Here is a 21,246-nt window from a genome sequence, read left to right on the forward strand (position 1 = left end):
AGTATAAAATATCTCGTTGTGAAATGAGAGAAATGCTTTTGCATCCTTTACTAGTCTTTTCCAGAAAAGTACACGTTTATGATAATAGTGCAATGATTCACTTATGAAACCAATATTAAAATTATTATTGTAGAGCTTATAATTTTACCATCAGAATTTTCAGGGAGAGAAAAGAAAGCAAGCTTTAGCCTGGTGTGGTGGTGATCAGGAGGCAAGAGGATCTCAGTGAGTTCGAGTCTAGCCGGGTTTACATAGTGAGTTCCAGGCCAGCCAGGGTTGCACAGTGAGACCCTGTCTGAAGGCGGGAAAAGGGCGCAAGTTTCGTAAATTTTAATTCTTCTTGAAGAGCGATTATGAAAGGAAACCCCAATGTGGAAAGTTGTCGGACATGCACAAAGGGACCCCTAGCGGCCAAACCGAGAAGTTTTGCTTATTTTAAGTCGTCCATTCGAAGGTTTAGTTGAAATACACTTTTGTGGATTCAAAGCGGCCTGCATTTCTTTTTTCTTTCCTCTTTTGTGGTTCTTTTGAAACAGGATCCCACTGTGTAGCCCTGGCTGTCTTGGAACTCACTTTGTAGACCATGCTGACCGAACTCAGAGAGATCCGCCTGTCTGCCTCTCATGTACTGGGATAAAAGGCATGTGCTATCTATCGCACCCGGCCCTCAGAAACTATTGTATTTTGTACAGTTCATAATTTTATCATCAGAGTTCTCAGAGAGAGAAAGACTGAGAAAAATTTGGGCCGGGCATGGTGGTACATACCTTTAAATCCAAGCAGTCCAGTGGCAGAGGCAAGTGGGTCTACATAAGGTGTTCCAGTCCAGCCAGAGCTACACAGTGAAACCCTGTCTCAAAAAATTTAAACAAAAATAAATAAAAGAGCCCAAGTCGGTCGTAGTGGTGCACACTTGCAATCCAAGTACTCAGAAGGCAGGCAGAAGGTTCAGGGGTTCAAGACCACTTTCTGCTACCTGTTAAGTTCCAGACCAACCTGCGCTACATACGATTTTAAAAGATAAATAATAAAATTTGAAAAAAATCAAAAGCCAGATAAATGAATGGGAACAAGAATGCTTTCAAAACTTTCACTTTCCAAAACTGGCTTAGTTGCCTACCCTAGGAACTGAAGTCTTCCCCAAACCTGCCATGCCTATCTTATTTAACAGCTACTTTAGAATGCATTTTAAACATTGAGATTTCTACACAAACTAGTGCCAAGCGACAACATTAAGAAACCAGTTTCTCCCGTGAAATTCAAATTCCATATGAAGATTTCGGCCGCATTCCAGCCTTCAACCCTGCCTGCAGAAGAGGGATGTTTTCCTTCCCAGTGCTGACCCTTCCGCCACCCGGACCTCACAGCCTCCTCCGCCAACCAGAGACCTCCAGGCAGTTTCAGAGTTGGAAGGGACAGAGGGACAGACCATCAAAGCGATGTCATTAGTGAGTGACTCCAAGATGGGTTGCCAAGGCGACTATCAGACTTTAGTAGACACTACAGAACGTGAGCAGGCAGGGGGGCGGGGAAAAAACAAAACCGCAGCTTCGGTCCCTATAGTACAGACGCCCCCCACACCAACTCCACCTAGAAGTCACTTCGCGGGCTCCAAAGGGGCACCTGGCTGCCTTCCGCGTTGCTACCGCGAAGGACGCGGAGCGGGTCCCAGAACTTGAGAGCTCATTGGACGGCAGTGTCGTCACTCGGAGCGACGTCACAGGGCGAGGCGCTGGAGGCGGGACCATGGAGACTGGGCTTCCGGCCCCTCCAGCTTGGGGGCGGGGAGGAATTGGGAAGGTAGGGTTTGGGGGCCCCCATCGTCCCGCCGGCGGCGGCGGCGCGCACTCCCTCCTCCCGCGTCTCCCCCGCAGTTCCCCCCTGACCTGGCCCCTAAACTTCGGCCCCCAGCCGACATTCTCCCCTTCGGTGTACCCAACCCCACTCCAGCAATCCCCCAAACCCAGGCCAGTCCGCGTCCCCAGCCCCGGAGGCCGCCGGCCGAGAGCCAAGGGCGCCTTTTGCACCGGGGGCGGCGATCGCGGGGTGCAGAGGTGACCCCGCAGCGCCGGGCGTGGGGTTCCCCCCAAAACGCCGCCGGCTCGACCGCCTGGCGGTGTGGCCCGTAGCCCGCGGCCGAGGGCCGGGAAGCCTCTGCAAGCAGGCCCGGCCCCCCCGCCTCCGGAGGAGCGTCAACCACGGTGGGGCTGGTTTCCGAGGTGCTGAGCCCGGTTCGCGATGTTAGCTGGGTGGTTGGGGTTTCCAGGGGATGGGGTGGGGAACTAGACGGGGAACCTCCTTTTCTGCGCGATTGCCAGCTAGCAGAGTTGCCGCCAGTAGCTGAAAAGCGAGCGGCTCGGGGTGGAGAACGGTTTTAGTTAAAGGTACAGAGCTGACTTAGTTCGGGCTCCGGAGATTGCAGTCACGCTGGGATTGGGGTCCGTTTTCCATCTGCATCTGAACCATGAGAGAGGTATCATTATATCGTCGCTGCTACACACATGAAATGAGTTCAATATTTTTTGACTTTTGGGTTGACGGTAGCTTGGCCAAACAGTTATGGGAAACGGACCGAAAATAAATCCAGGATGTTTACTTTTTACTTGTATTTTCTGATTACAGATAAAGATGTCTTTCTCCTTTTAACCGCCGCAGCAGATTACTAGACACTATTGACAAGAAATAAAAAAAAGCCTTTGGAGGCCATATCGTCTTCACGAGCACCTTCTTAGAACCCATTTCTGTGTTTTGGGATCGCAAAAGTACCATTTTCACATCCAGAGCTAAGAAAACACTGTGACTGTTGGAAATGAACTTGAAGGAAATTTTACACCTTGACTATGCAAAACTCTGCCCTTGCATTAGTTTTTTAAAAATAACTAAATTCTGCTATTTAATTGATGCCTTTTTAAAATACTAAATTATTTACTTCTTTTGCCTAGGTCCCTGTGTTGGCTAGTTGAAACAAAAAAATAAATATGGCCTTCCACAGTTATAATTCATTCTTAGCTATTTTGTGGACAAGGTAAGGTTTGGAATTTCCCACAAATATGTATATGAATTTGTTCATCGATATGGAAAATATGTGTGTAAAAGAATTGGCTTCTGGCCGGATGTGATGACACATGCCTTTAGTCCCAGCACCCAGGAGGCAGAGGCAGGCTGATCTCTCTGAGATCGAGGCCAGCTTGGGCAATATACTGAGACCCTGTCTCAAAAAAAGAAAAAGAAAAAGAAAAAAAAAAAGATACCAACAAAACAAAAGGATTGTCCTAGTACACAAAACCTTGCAGAATTTTAAATACATCCTTAGGGAGAGCGTATTTAAACTGCTTTAGAATGCAGGCTGAGTAACTTTGCAGGTGTGAGATAGAGGGAAAATAGAAGATAGTTTTAGAGTGGCATTTCTGTCACTGAATATACATGAGGAGCTCAGTTGTTAAAAGAGGTAAAATGGTTCATGAACAAGCTCAGCCCAGGGCACGTTCCTATCTAACGTCTCTTGTCACTTACATATGTCTTCAGAATATTACTGAAAACTCACCATGTGCTACATTCATTGTATATTTGCCCCTTTGGCCACTTAAAGAGTATTTATATTGATATGTTTCAAAAATATGATTAAAGAATAGAAAAAAAAGTATCTTTTAGCCAAAAACAAAAACCAACCAATGCCTTGTCAATAGCTTTCTTTCCTTTTTTCCCTCTCTTCTTTTTTTTCTGTGTGTGTGTGTGTGTGTGTGTGTGTGTGTGTGTTTGTTTGTTTATTGTTTTGCTAGACAGGGTCTCACTTTGTAACTCTGGCTGTCTTGGAAGTCACTATGTAGAACAGGGTGGCCACCTGCTTCTGCCTCCTGAGTGCTGGATTTAAAGGTATATGCTACTCTGTGACTGGCTGGCGACCTGTAGCTTTCTCTACTTGGACAGGTTTTTGTTTGTTTGTTTGTTTGTTTTTAGTTTCTTGAGATAGGGTTTCTCTGTGTAACCGCCATGGCTGTCCTGGAACTAACTCTGTAGACCAGGCTGGCCTCAAACTCACAGAGATCTGCCAGCCTCTGCCTCCTGAGAGCTGGGATTATAGGCGTGCGCCACCACTGCCTGGTTACTTGAATGTGTTTTATTTTTAAGATCTTATGTTCTAGTTTAACTATAGTATTAGAATATAAAAATCATTGGTTGGAGTGCTTAATTCTAATTCTTATTTTTTTTTATGTGCATGTATGTATGTGTGCACTCGTGTGTGTGTGTGTGTGTGTGTGTGTGTGTGTGTGTGTGTGTGTGTGTGTGTATATGTATGTTGCCATGAGAACCACAGCATGCTTGTGGAGGACAGAGGACCACTTGCTGAAGTTGGGCCCTGGTTATCAAACTCAGGTTGTCTGCCTCGGTGACAAGTACCTTATCCACAGAGCCATCTCTTGTCCTTTGTTTTTTATTTTTGTTTGTTTAGTTTTGGTGTTTTGGTTTTTTTTTTTAAGATTTATTTATTTATTTATTATGTATACAGCATATGTGACTGCAGGCCAGAAGAGGGCACCAGATCTCATTACAGATGGTTGTGAGCCACCATGTGGTTGCTGGGAATTGAACTCAGGACCTCTGGAAGAGCAGCCAGTGCTCTTAACCGCTGAGCCATCTCTCCAGCCCCTAATTCTTATTTTTAAATGCTCTTGAGGGAAATTATGCCTCATCACTTTGAGGGAGTCACTAGACACATGGACAAAGCAATATTACATAATTAGTTAGTCCTCACAGGGACTATGAAGTTGACTCATTCATCAAAACATTCTTTGATATCACTAGAGTAGTCAATGGCAAAAGTCAAATCTTCATCTGCTTTATGAGAGTAGGTAGAGACAATACTATCAAACCTCACCCCTGGCAGAAGTATGTTTTCAAATAGATATTTTGCTGCTAATAAGATGTTTTCAGGGTTTTTGTTATTTAATTACTAGAGAGAGCATACCCCTGGCACGCTTTTGGAGATCACAGGACAACTTGTAGGATCAGTTCTGTCCTTCTATCATCTGGTCCCAAGGATTTAGCCAGGGTTGGACAGCAAGCGTCTTTCCGCCCTTGAACGATCTCACTGGCCTCTAGAGGTTTGCATTAATAGCTGCCACACTTCTCTGTTGCTATAGCAAATTACCCTTCAGAATTAGCTTATTAATATTTTTCATAAGGATATGTTCAATGATGGCTGCAATTCAGCTGTTGAAGAAGTTATATTTTAGTGGGTAGAGGTATAGCTCAATGGTTGAACACTTGCCTAGCATGTGTGGACTACTTTTGGCTTCAGTTCCCAGCACTGTCTTCTTAATGACACAATGACACACACTTTTAATCCTAGCACTCGGGAGGCAGAGGCAGAGGCAGGTGGATCTCTGAATTCCAGGCCAACCTGGTGTGCAGAGAGAGTTCCAGGACAGCCAGGGCTACACAGGGAAACCCTGTCTCATACACACACACACACACACACACAAACACACACACACACACACACACACACACACACACACACACATATATGAAAGTTGTATTTCTGGCTAGGGGGTTGGAGCTCAATGGTAGAGCACATTCTTAGGATGTGTTAGTCCTGGGTTGATGCCCAGCAACACACAAATACACACACACACACACACACACACACACACACACACACACAATTGTATTTCATTCATTAGTAAATATCAGTTGCTTACAAGCTTATTGCTTTGTTTTAACCAGATAAAATACCTTTTTTTGTTTGTACTAATACATCTCACTGAAAGATCATTATTCTTTTTTTCCAGATTGCCTAGCCATTTTGTCTATCCTTCCTGCTCTCACTCCCCATCACTTGCATCTCTCCACTTGCCAGATTCTCATTTACGTGTGACCTATGTGAAAAACTATGGAAGCAGGAAGTACTCCTATCCCAGTCTGCCAGGCAACAAGGTCCATCCTTTACGAACCAGGCTCACACAAAAACTACACACATCGACTTGCTGGCTACAAAATGTCCCCAATAAACCTCAGCCGGAGCAAATCCCAGAAATGCCTAAGCCGCCAACAATCCCTCAGCCTCCCAAAGAAGCGAAGACAGAGATTGCAGAAGAGAAGCGATCTTTTGGACAAAAAATCATGGACGAATTTAAACATTATTACAATGGATTCTCTTTACTTTGGATTGACACCAAAGTCGCTGCCAGAATAGTTTGGAGGCTACTGCATGGACAGGCGCTAACGAGACGAGAGAGGCGAAGGGTAGGCAAGAGTCGTATTTGACATGGGAAATGTAAAATTAAAACGAAGTAAAACTTCACCTTAAAACTCCTTAGGGAACTCCCTGATCACACGCGAGGCCCCGGGTTTGATGTAGCGTGCTCCCCACCCTGAGGTGGAAGTTATAACTGTTGATCAGAAAGCAAAGCTTCCTGCCAATGCCAGGGCCTTCCTGGAGCAGCTAAGCAAGGACTCCAGCCCCAGAGAACCTGTTTCCTCCTCATATTAGGGGCCTTCAACTGGCTGGAATGTCTGCCTACAGTCGGAGGTTTTTCGGATTTATTTTTATTGTTTTGAATTGTATATGTGTCTGCTAGTGGGCACGTGAATGTGAGTGCGGGTGTCTGCAGAAGCCACAGGCATCTGATCCCCTGGCGCTGCAGTTACAGACTATTGTAAGCCACCTGACATGGGTACTGGGAACCGAACTCTTGCCCTCTGGAAGAACAGCATGTGCTCTTAATATTAAATATATATGTGCATTTTAAAAACCAATTTTAAAACCAAATGCAATGGAACATACTGTTAATCACAGGTACTGGGAAAACAGGCAGGAGGATCAGCCTGGGCAACATAGCAAACTCCTCCCCTCAAAAAGGAAAAGTTAGTTTTAACTAATACTGTGTTATCAAAATGTGGACCCTTAAGAGATGCCAGTAATGCATACTGATTATCATAGATTTCTTTGAGGATAAATAAATAGCCCACAAATGCTACTTTCAGAGCTACGTTGAAGAGAAAACTTCACCTTTCCAGCTGTAGAAAACCTTAATTTTTTACACACTTTGAGTACCAAGGCGGGCTGTTTCGGTGGTGGTTCTTGCTTGGTTTGAGGCACGTCCCGGGTGTATAATATTGCTTGTGCATTTATCTCTTCAGCTACTAAGAACTTGCGCCGATGTCTTCCGCTTGGTTCCATTTATGGTGTTCATAATTGTACCTTTTATGGAATTCCTGATACCAGTGTTTCTGAAGCTCTTCCCAGACATGTTGCCATCAACTTTTGAAAGTGAATCCAAAAAGGTATACAGGATTTTAAAACGTTTTTTTTTTTTAAATTAATAGGCTTTGGTTTTTAGAGCAGTTTTGTAGGTTTACAGGCAAATTGGGCAGAAAGTACAGACTTGCCACATGCCACTCATCCCCCACTCGTTAGTAACAACTTGGATCAGCATGGTCCGTGTTATAACCGAGTAACTAATGTTAACATAGTAGACACTATTATTAACGAAAGCCCATGCGTGACGTTGGGCCTCACTGTGGCGTGCAGTTTTGGCAGCTCCACAGCGCTGCCCTGTCCGCCATCCCCGCGTCCGCAGGAGTGGTCTCACTGTCCCGAAACCCACGCGTCCTCTCCCTGTTTGGACCCACTGTGTTTCTCTCTCCGTCAGGCAACTGTAGACGTTTTCGCTCCCTAGCTGCGCCTTTTCCAGAGCGCCGTGCAATTGGAATCACACACTGTGCCGCCTTTTCAGACTGGATTCTTCCACTTAGCAATATGCATTTGCAGTTCTTCCACTTAGACTAGAGAGATGGCTCAGTGGTTACGAGCACTTTCTGCTCTTGGCAGGGGACCCTGTTTCAGTTCCCAGCACCCATGTGGCGGCTAACAGCCACCTGTAACTCCCGTTTTCAGGGATCCAGTGCATAAAAAAAAAAAAAAAATGAATACTGAAGTCCTTCTATGAAAAGACATGATTTTCATAATTCTATTTATGAATATACAAGTGTTTTCTAAATCCATTCACCTTTTGGAATTTGATTGCTTCTAACTTGGGCAGGTATAAATAAACATGCAATGAATATGTGTGTTCAGGGTTTTTTTTTTTTTTTTAACTTGAGCAAGAGTGATTGCACACAGACTATATCTAGCATTGTAAAGCTTTGCTATACTGTTTTCCAGAGCAGCCGTGCATTCCGCATTCCACCCAAGAATGCTGCTCCCTGCTCTCTCTTCCCCAGCCCCTGATACTGTGCTTTGGACATTAACCGTTCTAATAGGTGTAGTGGCCGGCTCCTTTGGCATCTCCCTAACTTCTTTGAGGGAATGTATGTTTATTTTTCCCACCATTGGGACGTGTGTGTGTGTGTGTGTGTGTGTGTGTGTGTGTGTGTGTGTAAATATGTGTATGGTGTACATGTGTGTGGATGGCCATGCATGTGTATGCAAGCATGTTTACCTTATATAGAGTTCCGATATCGATAGATAGATAGTCAGCTCTCCACTTTGTATATTGAGCAGCCAGGGTCTCTCCCTTACGCCCACAGCTCACTGATATGGCTCGTGTAGCTAACCGGTTTGCTCCGGTGTCCACAGAGTAGGACTACAGGCAGGCGGAACTCGGGTTCCTTTGCCTGTATGAGCAAGTGCTTTTCCCGCTGAGTCATCTCCAAAGCCTCTTTTGCCCACTTTGTAATTGGGTGTTTTGAGTTCTCTGTGTATCTGTGTACAAGTCCTTTCTCAAATACAGACTTTGTAAATATTTTCTCGCAATCTTTGCCTTATATTTTCCCCCCAGTCCTGGAAATGGCGCTAACTTTTTTTTTTTTCCTTTCCATTGCTGTGAGTGGATCCCAGGTCTTTGCCAGTGATAGGCGACTATGATTGAGTAAGCCACACCCCATACTTGTGGTTCATCTTTTCAGAGGACGAACACTTTAAATGACCATGCCTTTGGAGTTACAGCTAAAAGCTGGTTAACAAACTCAAAGTCACTTAGATCTTACGTGTATGAGTGTTGGTCTGCATGGATGTCTGTGCATCAGTCACATGCATACCTGGGACCTGAGGAGGCCGGAAGAGGACATTGGACCTCCTGGAACTGGAGTTAGAGGGTAATGTAGGTGCCAGGAACTGAACCTGGGTCCTCTGGAAGTCAGTGCTTTTAACTCCTGAGCCATTCCATCAGCCCCAAGTTAAATTTCTCTAATATTTTTTTCTAGAATTTTTATAGTTTTATAATTTGTCTTTGCATGTACAATCCAGTTCATTTTTATGAAAGTTTGTAATGACAGTATCAGGGTTTTTTTATATGTAAATATCTAGTTTTTCTATTATTGTTTATTGAATGTTCTATCTCTACTGTGTTTTATTATTTATTTGTTTTGTTGTTGTTGTTTTTCGAGACAGGGTTTCTCTGAGTAGCTTTGGAGCCTTTCCTGGAACTCACCCTGTAGCCCAGGCTGGCCTCGAACTCACAGAGATCTGCCTGGCTCTGCCTCCCGAGTGCTGGGATTAAAGGCGTGCGCCACCACCGCCCGGCTGTTTTTGGTATTTTTGAGACGAGGTCTCACTACGTAGCTCTGGCTGTCCTAGAGCTCACTATGTAGACCAGGCTGCCCCATGATTCAGAGATCTGCCTGCTTCTGCCTCCCAAATGCTGGGATTATAGGTGTGCGCCATTATGCCCAGCCTCTCTACTGTTATTTTAACTGCTTGAAAGAGAGGAAGGAGAAAGAGAGGGAAGGGAGCTCTAAGTTCAAGGTCCACCTGGTTTACCTAGTCAGTTCCAAAAAATAGGAAACAACAAAAGAGCTAACCAGGCGGCTCAGCGGTTAAGAGCACCGGCTGTTCTTGCAGAGGACCCGGGTTCAAGTCCCAGCACCACACTGTGGCTCACAACCCTCCGTAACTCCAGTTCCAAGGGGTCCAGTGCCTCTGGCCTCTGTGGACAGACATACATGCTGGCAAAATACCCATAAAATAAAAATAAAGATTTTAAAAGGTTCATTTAAAATAATAATGAAAACAAACATCTACTGTTAGTTGGTTAATGAGTATTAGGTATGGTTTATCCTCAGTGCCTGTGATGTGTACCAGGGAAGGCGCCTTAGTGACCAGAAAGGGGTTGGGCTAGAAAAGAACAACCCCCCCCCCTCCCCCCCCCCCCCCCCCCCCCGTGTCTCTACTAGACAGTGTCCTAGACGTGGAAGCAAAGCTCTCCTCATGAACAATGAAATCTGTCCATCAGGAAGCCTGGAAAATGCCGTCTAAAAAACAGAAGCTGTTTCAGGGAAGGAATTTGAGAGCTGAGGTTCAGAGAATGGGTGAAGTTTTACCACAGTCAAGGACTCGGTAGCAGGAGGCAGACAAAAGGGATGTCAGGTTGGAAAGCATCGCCATTCACAGGAATTTGAACTTGAATTTGAATTTGAACTTCACCTCTGACTATGGTGAATAGAAGCTAAAACGTGAAGCAGTAATGGGCAACATGATTAGAAAATTATTTTAGGAAAATAATTTTCCTGGCAGAAGGACAGAGGCCAAGAGAAGGAAATAAGCAGGACCTACACCATGAGGCTGACTTGAAGATAGATCTGAGATGGTTCCTTTTTTCTTTTCTATTCTGTACTTGTGCTTTGTTTTGTTTGAGACAGGGTCTCTCTATGCAGCCCTGGCTGGCCTGGAACTCCTTATGTAGACCAGGCTGGCCTTGAGCTCACAGAGATCCACCTGCCCCTGCCCCTACCTCCTGAGTGCTGGGATTAAAGGCGTGCGCCAGCACATTTGGCTCCTTTTTTTTTTCTTTTAACGATGTGAGGATTAGAACCCAGGGCCTTGTGCATGCTTGGCAAGCACTCTGCCGCTGAGCTATACCCCTAGATCTTAATTTGAGATTAAAGTGGAAAATCAAACAATAGTGTTTAACTGCCTGGAGATGGTTTAATTCACTTAAACTCTAGCTGGATGCCCTCTGCCAGCTGCTAGAATTGCAGGCCTTAATTTACTTACATTTAAAATAATCAGGATCTAGAGACAACCCACAGCATCCTAATGAAAATGTTCTTGAATAAGTGACTTAACTGTATCCACTTCTGTCTATCCTGTGCCCAGCATTTTGACCATGGTTGTTTCAAAAATTCTACCACTGCATTTCTGATGATGAGTGAGGATTTACAACTACTAGTCAACAGTGTCTTAAGAATGTACATTAAGTCAGGCATGGTGGTGCACACCTTTAATTTCAGCACTCAGGTGGCAGAGGCAGGTGGAGCTTTACGAGTTTGAGGCCAGCCTGGTCTACATAGTGAGTTCTAGGACAGCCAGGGATCTATAGAAAGACCCTGTCTCAAACAAAACAAACAACAACAAAAAAAAAGAATATATATTTAATTCTCTTCTGTATAGTGCTTCCCCCCCAATCTATTACAGCACATAACACACTATATTATGATTAGATATTTTCTATTTAAACTATAAAGTTGATTAGCATAGAGTTAGTTTCTTTGTAGAGCAAAATCTGGGGCTATCTACCAGAGTTTGGCTTAAGTAGCAGCCTAGATGAGGAGGTAGTGACTCTCACCTGATAAGAGAGCTTTTCACTGGGGCTTATCATCATTGTACTAACGAGAAATAAATGCAAGATTAAGGAGACAAGTTAAGTAGATGTCCCTTTACAGTGGTTGGGTTTTTGTTTGTTTTTAAAGATTTATTATGTATACAGTGTTCTGTCTGCATGTATGTCTGCAGGCCAGAAGAGGGCACCAGATCTCATTACAAGTGGTTGTGAGCCACCATGTGGTTGCTGGGAATTGAACTCAGGTCCTCTGGAAGAGCAGGCAGTGCTCTTAACCTCAGAGCCATCTCTCCAGGCCCACGGTTGGGTTCTCACACACTTGCTAATAATGTTACTATAGTACATGTGGTGGGGATGCACAGTAGCAAGGTGGTAGATATTTCTCTCATCCTTACCAACCTGCAGTTGGGATTAACTTTTTTCCTTTTCTATGAAGGAAGAAAAACAGAAAAAGAAGATGGCTGCAAAATTGGAAATAGCAAAATTCCTTCAGGAGACAATGACAGAAATGGCGAGGAGAAACCGAGCCAAGCTGGGAGACGACTCCTCACAGCTCTCCTCCTATGTAAAACAGGTGTCGGGCTCACGCTGGAGTTACAGAAGAAGCATGTCACCACGGATCATCCAGAGTGTTCAGAATCTTTGATATGCCACATAGCTAAATTATAAATACACAGCATTTTAAACATATAAGTGTGGGAAAAAAAAAAAACCCAAAAAACCAAAACCACAACAAAGCTACCTTAAAGTGATCATCTTGGAAAGAAAGATCAGTACAAACTTTAGAAATACTCAAAAAAAAAAAAAAAAAAAAAAAAAGCTGGGCGGTGGTGGTGCACGCCTTTAATCCCAGCACTCGGGAGGCAGAGGCAGGTGGATCTGAGTTCGAGACCAGTCTGGTCTACAAAGCGAGTTTCAGGACAGCCAGGACTGTTACACAGAGAAACCCTGTCTAGAAAAACCAGGACGAAAAGAAAAAATATAGTCCTGATTTTTCTAGTGACCAAGTTTGATTCTAGAAAGATTTGTGTTGGGGGGTGGGGCAGGGGTGTTAGACTAGGCATTGAACCTGGCCTGCATCCAACACAAGTACCCAGTCTCCCACTGAGCCACGGTTCCACACTAGACCTGTTTTTGATTCCCAGTGAACCACAGGGTCCATTCCCATACAACCCATAGTCTCTAACTGCTTTGACATCTCTCTCAAATAGTCTATTAGGTTTATGTAAAGTAGGAAACTCCTTTTAACTGGCCTTTGTCCCGTTGCCTAGGTCCAAACAGGCCACAGGCCCAGCACCAAGGAGATAGTTCGCTTCTCTAAACTCTTCGAGGATCAGTTAGCCCTGGAACACTTAGATCGCCCCCAGCTGGTTGCCCTGTGCAAGCTGCTGGAATTGCAGTCCTTTGGAACAAACAATTTGCTCCGCTTCCAGCTCCTCATGACGCTGAAGTCCATAAAAGCAGATGACCAAGTAAGATTCGAACCCCAGCAATAGGGGGTCCGGGAGGCGTGTGAGGGTACCTTTGTGAAGTGCGTTATTTTCTGTTGGGTCTGCCGTAGACTCATTCTGGCAAAATGAATGGTTTAAAAGTCCATTACTATGACAACTTCAACTTTCGCTACCCATTTCAATGTTTGTTTGTTGTCTCAGGATCTATTTTCCTGAGAAGGCCATTGTAAGCGGCCACTGATCTGGATGTATTAGGTGGGACTAATCTAGAGTAGTTAGGACCTGCTGGGAAGGAAATACTGGCTCAGCGGTTTCTTGGCAACCCCCCCCTCCCCTGTCTCTTTCTCTCTCTCTCTCTCTCTCTCTCTCTCTCTCTCTCTCTCTCTCTCTCTCTCTCTCACTCTCTCACTCACTCTCTCTCACTCTCTCTCTTTCTCTCTCTCTCTCTCTCTCACACACACACAGACATATATATACACACAGACACACAGAGACATACACACACACACAGACATACACACACAGACATACATGCATACACAGACAGGCAGACACACACACACACCTCTGCCTCTGTTTCACAGAGGCACTCATGTCAAAGTTAATCTTTTACTGGGTGAGTTAGTAAATGAGGGCAGCAGACAGCAGAGCACAAGGCTAGCCATCTTGCCAAAGACACCATTTGGAGTATAACTACTAATTAGGCTCCTTTAAAACCTGGAAAGAATGTGTCCTGAGTCAGAATCAGCTGCTGTAATACTCTACTTGAGGGGGGGGGGCAGGTTTCCCCAAACAGAGAAGACATGAGCACATTGCCCTATTTACATTTGAGGATAAACAATACTGGTCCCAGAGTTGTAGTTTTGGGTCACATGCAGAAATTGTTATTTATCAGGAGTCTTGTGGACCAGAGAAGTTGGGCCATTCTGAGAGAGTGATAGGAAAACATTTTTCACCTCAGGTTTGTTTTTTTTGTTTTTGTTTTTTTTTTCCCTAACAAGCCCTGAAAATGAGAAGGAAAAGGAGAGGTTACAACCAGGCAAACTCCCAACCAAGACAGGAAATCCTCTGATAGAATGTCAGGGGCGGTTCTATGGTCCGTCTGTTAGCAGCATCCTTGCATCTCACTAGGCACCTTCCAGAGCTGCTTGTTTGCAGCAGGCCGTGTAAGGGGCAGAGGGCCAAAGCGTCGGATTTGGGTTTCTGTCGATTTTTGCTGGACTGGAGGTGTGGAGTGTAATGGAAAAGCAGAGCCGCAACACTGTTCCTTCCGCTTCTTGCAGATAATTGCCCAGGAAGGGGTGAAGGCTTTGAGCGTGTCAGAACTACAGGCTGCCTGCCGGGCCCGAGGGATGAGATCGCTGGGCCTCACAGAGGAGCAACTGAGGCAGCAGCTCACGGAGGCAAGCCGCACGCCAGCCCGCTTCACGTCGAGGGCCGATTTCTACTGCACAAGCTGTAGGAGTCAGCTCTCTGTTGCCTTGGCAACAGGCATCTGGTGGAAGGGAGATTTATTTTGGCTCATGGCTTCCAAGCCCTCAGCCGGCAGTTTGGCAGTTGCTTGGTCTCATTTCTCTGGTTCTCTGCCAGCACAGTTTATCTTAGAAAAAACTCCACAGCAGAGAAGTCTTGTTCATTTTATGGTGGTCCAGAAGCAAAGAAAGACATGCGCGACTTTAATCCCAGCACTCGGGAGACAGCGGCAGGCAGATCTCTGTGAGTTTGAGGCCAGCCTGGCCCACAGAGTGAGTTCCAGGACAGCCAGTGCTAGGAAATGAGACCCTGTTATTTTTGTTGTTGTTGTTTTGTTTTTTAAAAAGGCAAAGAAAAAGGAGACAAGGTCCCACAGTTCCCTTCAGTGGTCTAACTACTTCCCATGAGGCCCCTCACCCCCTCAAAGTTCCACACTCCCTAGTAGTGCCATAGTCTGGTGAGCAAGCTTGGAGGAACACTGAAGGTTCTAACAGCTAAGCCACCAAGCCTCATTGACTTTATTTCATGGACCCTAAAGAGGTCCCTCTGTTTTCCCCTCGGATAGGGACAGGGAACCACATAGTTATAGTGGTATCACAAACTACCACGGTTAAAATGATCACAACGGCAGCCCAGAGGTCACAAGTGCAGGCTGTGTTCCCTTCTGGAGTCTGGGGAATAATCCACTCCAAACTCCTTCAGAGGGTTGGCTCAGCCGTGGTCCCTGCAGCTGTAGGGAGGAAGAAGTTCTCACTTCCTCACGGCCAGCCTGCAGACTCAGCTCCAAGGGGCCCCTCCTCCATCTGCAAAATCTGCCATGTGCCAGACCCTGCTCATGCCTCACATCTTACACTTCCCATTTGGGGCCTCCAGGTCTAGTGATTAAGTAAAGCCTCCCCACCCCCCACCCCCACCTTATCTCAGAGTAGACTGACTTGGGACCTCAATACCATCTGTAAAATCCCTCCGTAAAGCATCTAGACCAGTGGTTCACAACCTTCCAGATGCTGTGATCCTTTACTACAGTTTCTTATGTTGTGGTGACACACACACACACACACACACACACACCATGAAATTAGTTTTGTTGCTACTTTCTAACTCTAATTTTGCTACTGTTATGAACTGTAATGTAAATATCTGTGTCTTCCTGTGGTCTTCGGCGACCCCTGTGAAAGAGTTATTCAATCCCCAAAGGGGTCATGACCCACGGGTTGAGAACCACTGATCTAGACTCATGTTTGAATAACTAGAAGGTGTGTGTATATATGGTAGATCTTGGGGCCAACTTGGAATTTGCCTATACCAAAGTAAGGTCCTTGGCAGAAATTCTCCTAAAGGGCTGTCATTGTCGGTCTGTGCAGGGTCCAGGCTGTGTCCGGAGCCCACTTTGTCTGCTCTCTCTCTTGTGCTCCAAATCAGTACACAGTGTTGGCTTTGGTGGTAGCTGTCTGTAGCTCCCATCAGAGAGCAAGCGCACTTGGGTTCTAGCAGCAGCAGGGCATCTGAAAACCAAGGAACGGCTCCTCTTGAGTCCTCAGTGTTATCATTGTGAAAGCTGCCATAACACGTAAAGGTTATTTGGGGACAGGCCAGGGTTGTCGCTTGGAAACCACATTAGGTGGCTATTCTCACAGTACACTAGCTATAATGTGGAAGATGAACATTCATAGAGAGGAATCCCAGCACATGGGAGGCTGAGGCAGGAGAGTGCCATGAGGCAAGCGTGGGCTACATAGTAAGTTTCAGGTCAGCATGGGCTTCAGAGGGAGACCTTGTCTCAAGAAAATGAAAGATAGTTAAAATGATAAACGTGATAACAAAGACATGTCACATCCACATATCAGCCAAGTTCAGACTTGGTCAGATCTTGACTAGAAGGGCACTTAGGCATTGCTAGTTGAAAATGAAAACACCAGGAAGACAAACCACGTCATCTTTCAAAATTTAAGAACACACACCCTGCCTGGCTTGGCAGCTGGTACCTGTAATCCTCGCATTTAGGAAGCTGGATAGAGGATCATCAAGAGTTGCAGGCCAGCCTGGGTGGTAGAGGGCATGAAACCCTGTCCTGAAAAACAACAGAAAACCTGGAGGCCAGAAGCATCTGATGGTCACCTGAAGTTGCAGGTGAAGTTGCTGTGAGCTGCCTGGCGTGGGTGTGGGACCCGAATGTTGGTCCTCTGCAAGACATTTGGTGTGTTTAGAGACAGGACCTCACTATGGAGCCCTGGCTAGCCCAGAACTGTGTAGACCTGGTTGCCCTTGGGCTCAGGGGTCTCCCTGCCTCTACTTCTGAGTGCTGGGATTACAGGTGCTTCCTGCCACGCTCATCTTTACAGCACCGTTTTTAATTCCTAGATTTATCCCAGAGGTCATTAGCAGGATCATCAAATAAAATACAGCCCTTCCATACAATGGAAACCTGTCCAGATATTTAAGGGGGCGTTACTGCATCAACTAACATGAATCAACTTCAAGGTATTTCAGTGGGGATAAAAAGCAGAGGACAAAAAAGTGTAGCAAGAAGGCCCATCTGACAAGCCTGACACCTGAGTTCAGTTTCCAGAACCAGTAGCAGGACAGAATCCCTTCGAAAAGTTGTCCTCTGACCTTCACACTTGGGCCCACACTTCTGCATTTTATACACACACACGCACACGCATGCACGCACGCGCGTGCACACACACACATACACACATGCACACAAACACACGCAAACAAAACAGTGTGTGTCCCCCGTTCTGTAGAGATTTTACAAGACAATGTGACGTCATGGCCCGTGCCTGTCATCCCAGCACTTAGGAGTCTTGGGACAAGGGGATCACAGGTGAGAGATCAGGCTGCATAGCAAACATAAAATAACAACAACAAACAAAAAACGTGGTCATTTTGATGCTTTAAACCCTTCATTCTTACGTTGATTTCTTTGGTTAATAAGGTTGGTTATTATTTGGAAACAGACTCTTATATATAGCTCAGGCTGGCCTTGAACTCATCTTCCTGCCTCAGCCTCCCAAGTCTAGATTCCAGGATGCCCTGGCTTCTGGCGTCTTCCTTCACACCATCTACTTTTTGCTTTAGAGAGGATCCGAAGGTATTTGGATCCGGGATTGGCTGGAGAGTTTAAGTGGCCGGTGGGCATCATAGTATGGTACTTGCCCAGGGCCAGAGGCTAGGAGGCCGGTTCTTCCATCCTTGTGCCCCAGGTTATCAGTGTGCTCGGGAAGCAGCAGATGAGCAGACCTGCTTCCTGGCTGCAAAGCCTCTGACCCGTGTCTTGTTGCGTCCACTGCAGTGGCTGGACCTCCACCTGAAGGAGAATGTGCCCCCTTCCCTTCTGCTCCTGTCTCGAACCTTCTACCTGATAGACGTGAAGCCAAAGCCTATCGAGCTGCCACCGAGCATAGAGGTCAGTGGGGGGCGCCCATCGGGCAGTCTTCGTTAGCAACCCCTAAACTCGCCTCCTTCCAAACCATGGCTCCTTCTCTTTCTCGTTTCATTTGTTCGGATGTCTACGCATTTTCAAGCCAATAAGGACCAACTTAGAATGTTAACCTTTTCTCTCCCTTCCGTCAACTCATGAATCATTTTTTCACTTGTAGTTTTTTAATTGTTTTTGTTGTTCAAGACAGGGTTTCTCTGTGTAGCCCTGTCTGTCCTTGAATTCCCTCTGTAGACCAGACTGGCCTCTAACTCAGATATCTACCTGCCTCTGCCTGCCTCCTGAGTGCTGGGATTTAAGGCGTGCACCACTACTGCCCTGCTTTTATGTACTGTTTTTTTTTTTTTTTTAAAGACTGGGAGCAAGATCATAATTGCCAAACTGTTTTGTGTTTTGAGGGTTTTGTTTGTGTGTTTTGGGATGCCTCTCACTGTGAAGCCTTGATTAGCCTGGAGGTCACTATGTATACCAGGCTGGTCTTTCTGTTTTTGTTTTTTTGAGACAGGGTTTCTCTGTGTAGCCCTGGCTGGCCTAGAACCAAGTATTTTAAATCCTAGATTCTAAATAGTGTGCAACTTTATATATATGGTGCTCAAAATTCAAATGCTAACTTGCTATTGTAAGAGCATATTCCATGAAACTCAAGAAGGGCTTGGTTTGATAAAGAGAAATGAGTTTGACTTAGTTTACCAGGCATGGTAGTGCACACCTTTACTCCCAGCACTCAGGAGGCAAAGGCAGAGGACTCTCTGTGAATTCAAGACCAGCCTGGTCTATACAGTGAGTTTCAAGTTAACCTTCACAGTAAGATGCATCTTGAAACAACAAAGTAGAGAAAGATGTAGGCAGGCATATGCCTTTAATCCCAGCAGAGGTGAGTTCTAAGTCAGCTAGATCTACAGAGTGAGACCCTGTCTGTCTCTTATCTCTGTCAGTGTCCCTGACACACACACACACACACACACAGAGGAAGGCAAATGACTTCAAGGCACATATTCCTTTACCGGAGCAGTTTACACTGACGTAATGTTTTCCCCAGGTTCCCAAGACAAACCCTGTCGTACTGCCATCTACACCCCGTGAGTCACAAGAAGAGGTTGTCGATCCTGCACCTCAGCTGAAGGAAACTAAGGTTAGCAACTTTCTTTCTACTTGATTAGGCTGGAGAAGTTTTCCTCAGTGTTAATTTTCTTTTCCTCCAAACGAGATCTGACTGTGTAGCTCAAGCTGGAGTCAAACTCCTGATTCTTTGCCTCAGCCTCCCAAGTGCTGAGACGACAGGGCGTGTACACCCAGCCAATTCTCCACATTTTTAATCCTCCCAACAAAACAGATTCATTGTACTCAATACATTACTACTTGGTAATAGAGGACCTCTATTATGCTGTGTAATCTTTCTTAAAAAAATTTAACATACAGGACAAGGCGTGTAGCTCATTGGTAAAGGGCTTGTGGGAAAATGTGAAACCATGGCTTCCATCCCTGGCTGTGCCAAAAATAATTTTTTTTTTCTGAGACAGGCTTTCTCTGTGTAGTTTTGGTGCCTGTCCTGGAACTCAGGCTGTAGACCAGGCTGGCTTCGAACTCAACAGAGATCCACCTGGCTCTGCCTCCCAAGTGCTGGGATTAAAGGCGTGCACCACCACCGCCCGGCCAAAAATAATTTTTTAACATTTTAATTACATGTAATTTTCATATTTTTTTTTTTTTTTTGCCTTTCAAAACCTACAAGATAGACAGTAAGAGTTCCTGGCGTTCGTGATGGATCCTCATGTTGTATTAAATCACTAATCTCTCAGTTCTGATGTTCAAGGATGAAGAATTTATACAGCTGTCCCCAGTACCATCCCCACTCATCACACCATCAGCAACCATTTCCAAAGAAGCAGTAAGTAATCTACGGAGAAACTACTCTCCCTTAGTCACCTGCAAGGGCACGGAGACTCCAGAACCATGAGTCCAACAAAACACTGCAGTCTTCCCATCATCCAAACAGGAAGCTGTCGGCTGGACTCCAGCCATCTCCTAGTTGCTTTTTACCTCAGTTATCCAAAAGTAGAGGGCAGGACCTAAGCATGTAAAGTCTAGAAGCTAATTACACTACAGGCAGAACCTTATTTTTTTATGTGCTAAATGCAAAATAGTTTCCATATGTTATACAGTTTCCACAGGCTTCTGATGTCAGGAAATACTAGCAGGAAAGCAATTACAGTTTTTTAGGAAAATGCACGTAAATAAGAAATTTCCGTGCCCACTTCTCCCATTCGGGTGAAGGGATTTGGGGACCGGCCGAAAGCACGACCCAAGTGAACAGTTAGGAAGGTCACTCGGTGGAGGGGGTTGGTTGTGGAGGAGATGAACTGGTTATGTGTGACAGTTCCACTGTGGGATGGGACAGTCTGTGAACCTTGTAGCTGGGAAGGCATTCAGAAAATGGTCCCAAGGCCCATGCTTGTTTCTGTCTTCACCTTTATGACCAAAGCAATGGACACACGTGACGTCATGGCCACTGTCTAGTTGCTTTTCCTTGGGGCCTCGAGGGAGCGGGTGGAGGAAGCTCACGCTAGTCCAAGTTTTCCTGGAGCTGGAGACAGTTCTCCTACCTCCCCCCCCCCCGGGGGGGGGGGTGCAGGGATTACACTCAGGCTACACACATTGAGCCTGGCTTCTGGCCATTCGTTTGGCTAAGAAGGTAAAGGGGATGGGATGCCTGAAGAATTTACACTGGTTCAAGTCTTGCTTTGTACCTAGATCCTCCAGGCCAAATCCCAGAAGACCTCCCAGAACAGCAAGGCGAATTCCAAAGGAGCCTAAGGACCCCTTGAAGATGGAGCTCACTCTCTCCAGTCACTGTCCCCTCAGCAGTGACATCCATGAAGGAATTCCAGCTAAGACTGTCTGGCTTGAGATAAAGGATGAGTCATTAAGTCGCTGGAGGCCTCGTGAACATTCCAGAGCCTCCAGCAGTGACACCATGTTCAGGCAATTTAGAGAAGCTTAATTGCAGTCTATGTCTACTGTATCTTTGTGTCATCCCACTAAACTTTGCATAAAGCCCACTCCCACGTTGTTTCAGAATGGCTTCCTGTTTGTGTGCACTTGATGGGAACAGTGTGGGGGAGGGAGCTGTGGGCCCCGTGGTCTCTAGGCAGGGACTCTATCACTGGCCTGTATCCCTCGCCCTTTTCCTTTTTTAAATTTTGAAGTAAGATCTAAATTGCCAAAGCCAGCCTTGAATTTTAAACCCCGCACATGCGCGCACACACACACACCCCATCTCCCAGGTAGCTGAGATTACAGCCCATTTGGTTCAGAG

General features: G+C 45.7%; 1 protein-coding gene across 18 annotated transcripts; it reads left to right on the top strand.

The window, feature by feature from the left end:
* Positions 1 to 1,410: 1,410 nt before the first annotated feature.
* Positions 1,411 to 20,999, top strand: Letm2 (leucine zipper and EF-hand containing transmembrane protein 2). 18 transcript variants are annotated; one of them, XR_013045445.1, is made up of 11 exons: positions 1,411 to 1,800; positions 2,623 to 3,025; positions 5,793 to 6,246; positions 7,144 to 7,287; positions 11,998 to 12,135; positions 12,833 to 13,033; positions 14,296 to 14,415; positions 17,784 to 17,897; positions 18,970 to 19,062; positions 19,730 to 19,818; positions 20,682 to 20,999. XR_013045445.1 is itself a non-coding variant. In XM_076553781.1 (11 exons), exons 2-11 carry the CDS (start codon positions 2,979 to 2,981, stop codon positions 20,742 to 20,744), a joined length of 1,449 nt encoding a protein of 482 aa, XP_076409896.1. In that variant the 5' UTR covers positions 1,690 to 1,800; positions 2,623 to 2,978; the 3' UTR covers positions 20,745 to 20,999. The 18 variants fall into 18 exon arrangements, 11 of the variants coding, with proteins under 11 accessions (XP_076409896.1, XP_076409905.1, XP_076409907.1 ...); XR_013045449.1 differs by having other exon boundaries at positions 1,690 to 1,800; positions 5,861 to 6,246; XM_076553781.1 differs by having other exon boundaries at positions 1,690 to 1,800; positions 19,744 to 19,818.
* Positions 21,000 to 21,246: the final 247 nt, after the last annotated feature.

The sequence above is a fragment of the Peromyscus maniculatus genome, chromosome 17 (genome assembly GCF_049852395.1).
Source record: "Peromyscus maniculatus bairdii isolate BWxNUB_F1_BW_parent chromosome 17, HU_Pman_BW_mat_3.1, whole genome shotgun sequence".
Classification (NCBI taxonomy): domain Eukaryota; kingdom Metazoa; phylum Chordata; class Mammalia; order Rodentia; family Cricetidae; genus Peromyscus; species Peromyscus maniculatus.

Coding starts and splice junctions, on each gene's coding strand:
- Letm2 (XM_076553781.1), top strand. CDS start 2,979: ATGGCCTTCCACAGTTATAATTCATTCTTAGCTATTTTGTGGACAAG. Junction 3,026..5,792: donor TTAGCTATTTTGTGGACAAG/GTAAGGTTTGGA, acceptor CTTTTTTTCCAG/ATTGCCTAGCCATTTTGTCT. Junction 6,247..7,143: donor CGAGACGAGAGAGGCGAAGG/GTAGGCAAGAGT, acceptor TTATCTCTTCAG/CTACTAAGAACTTGCGCCGA.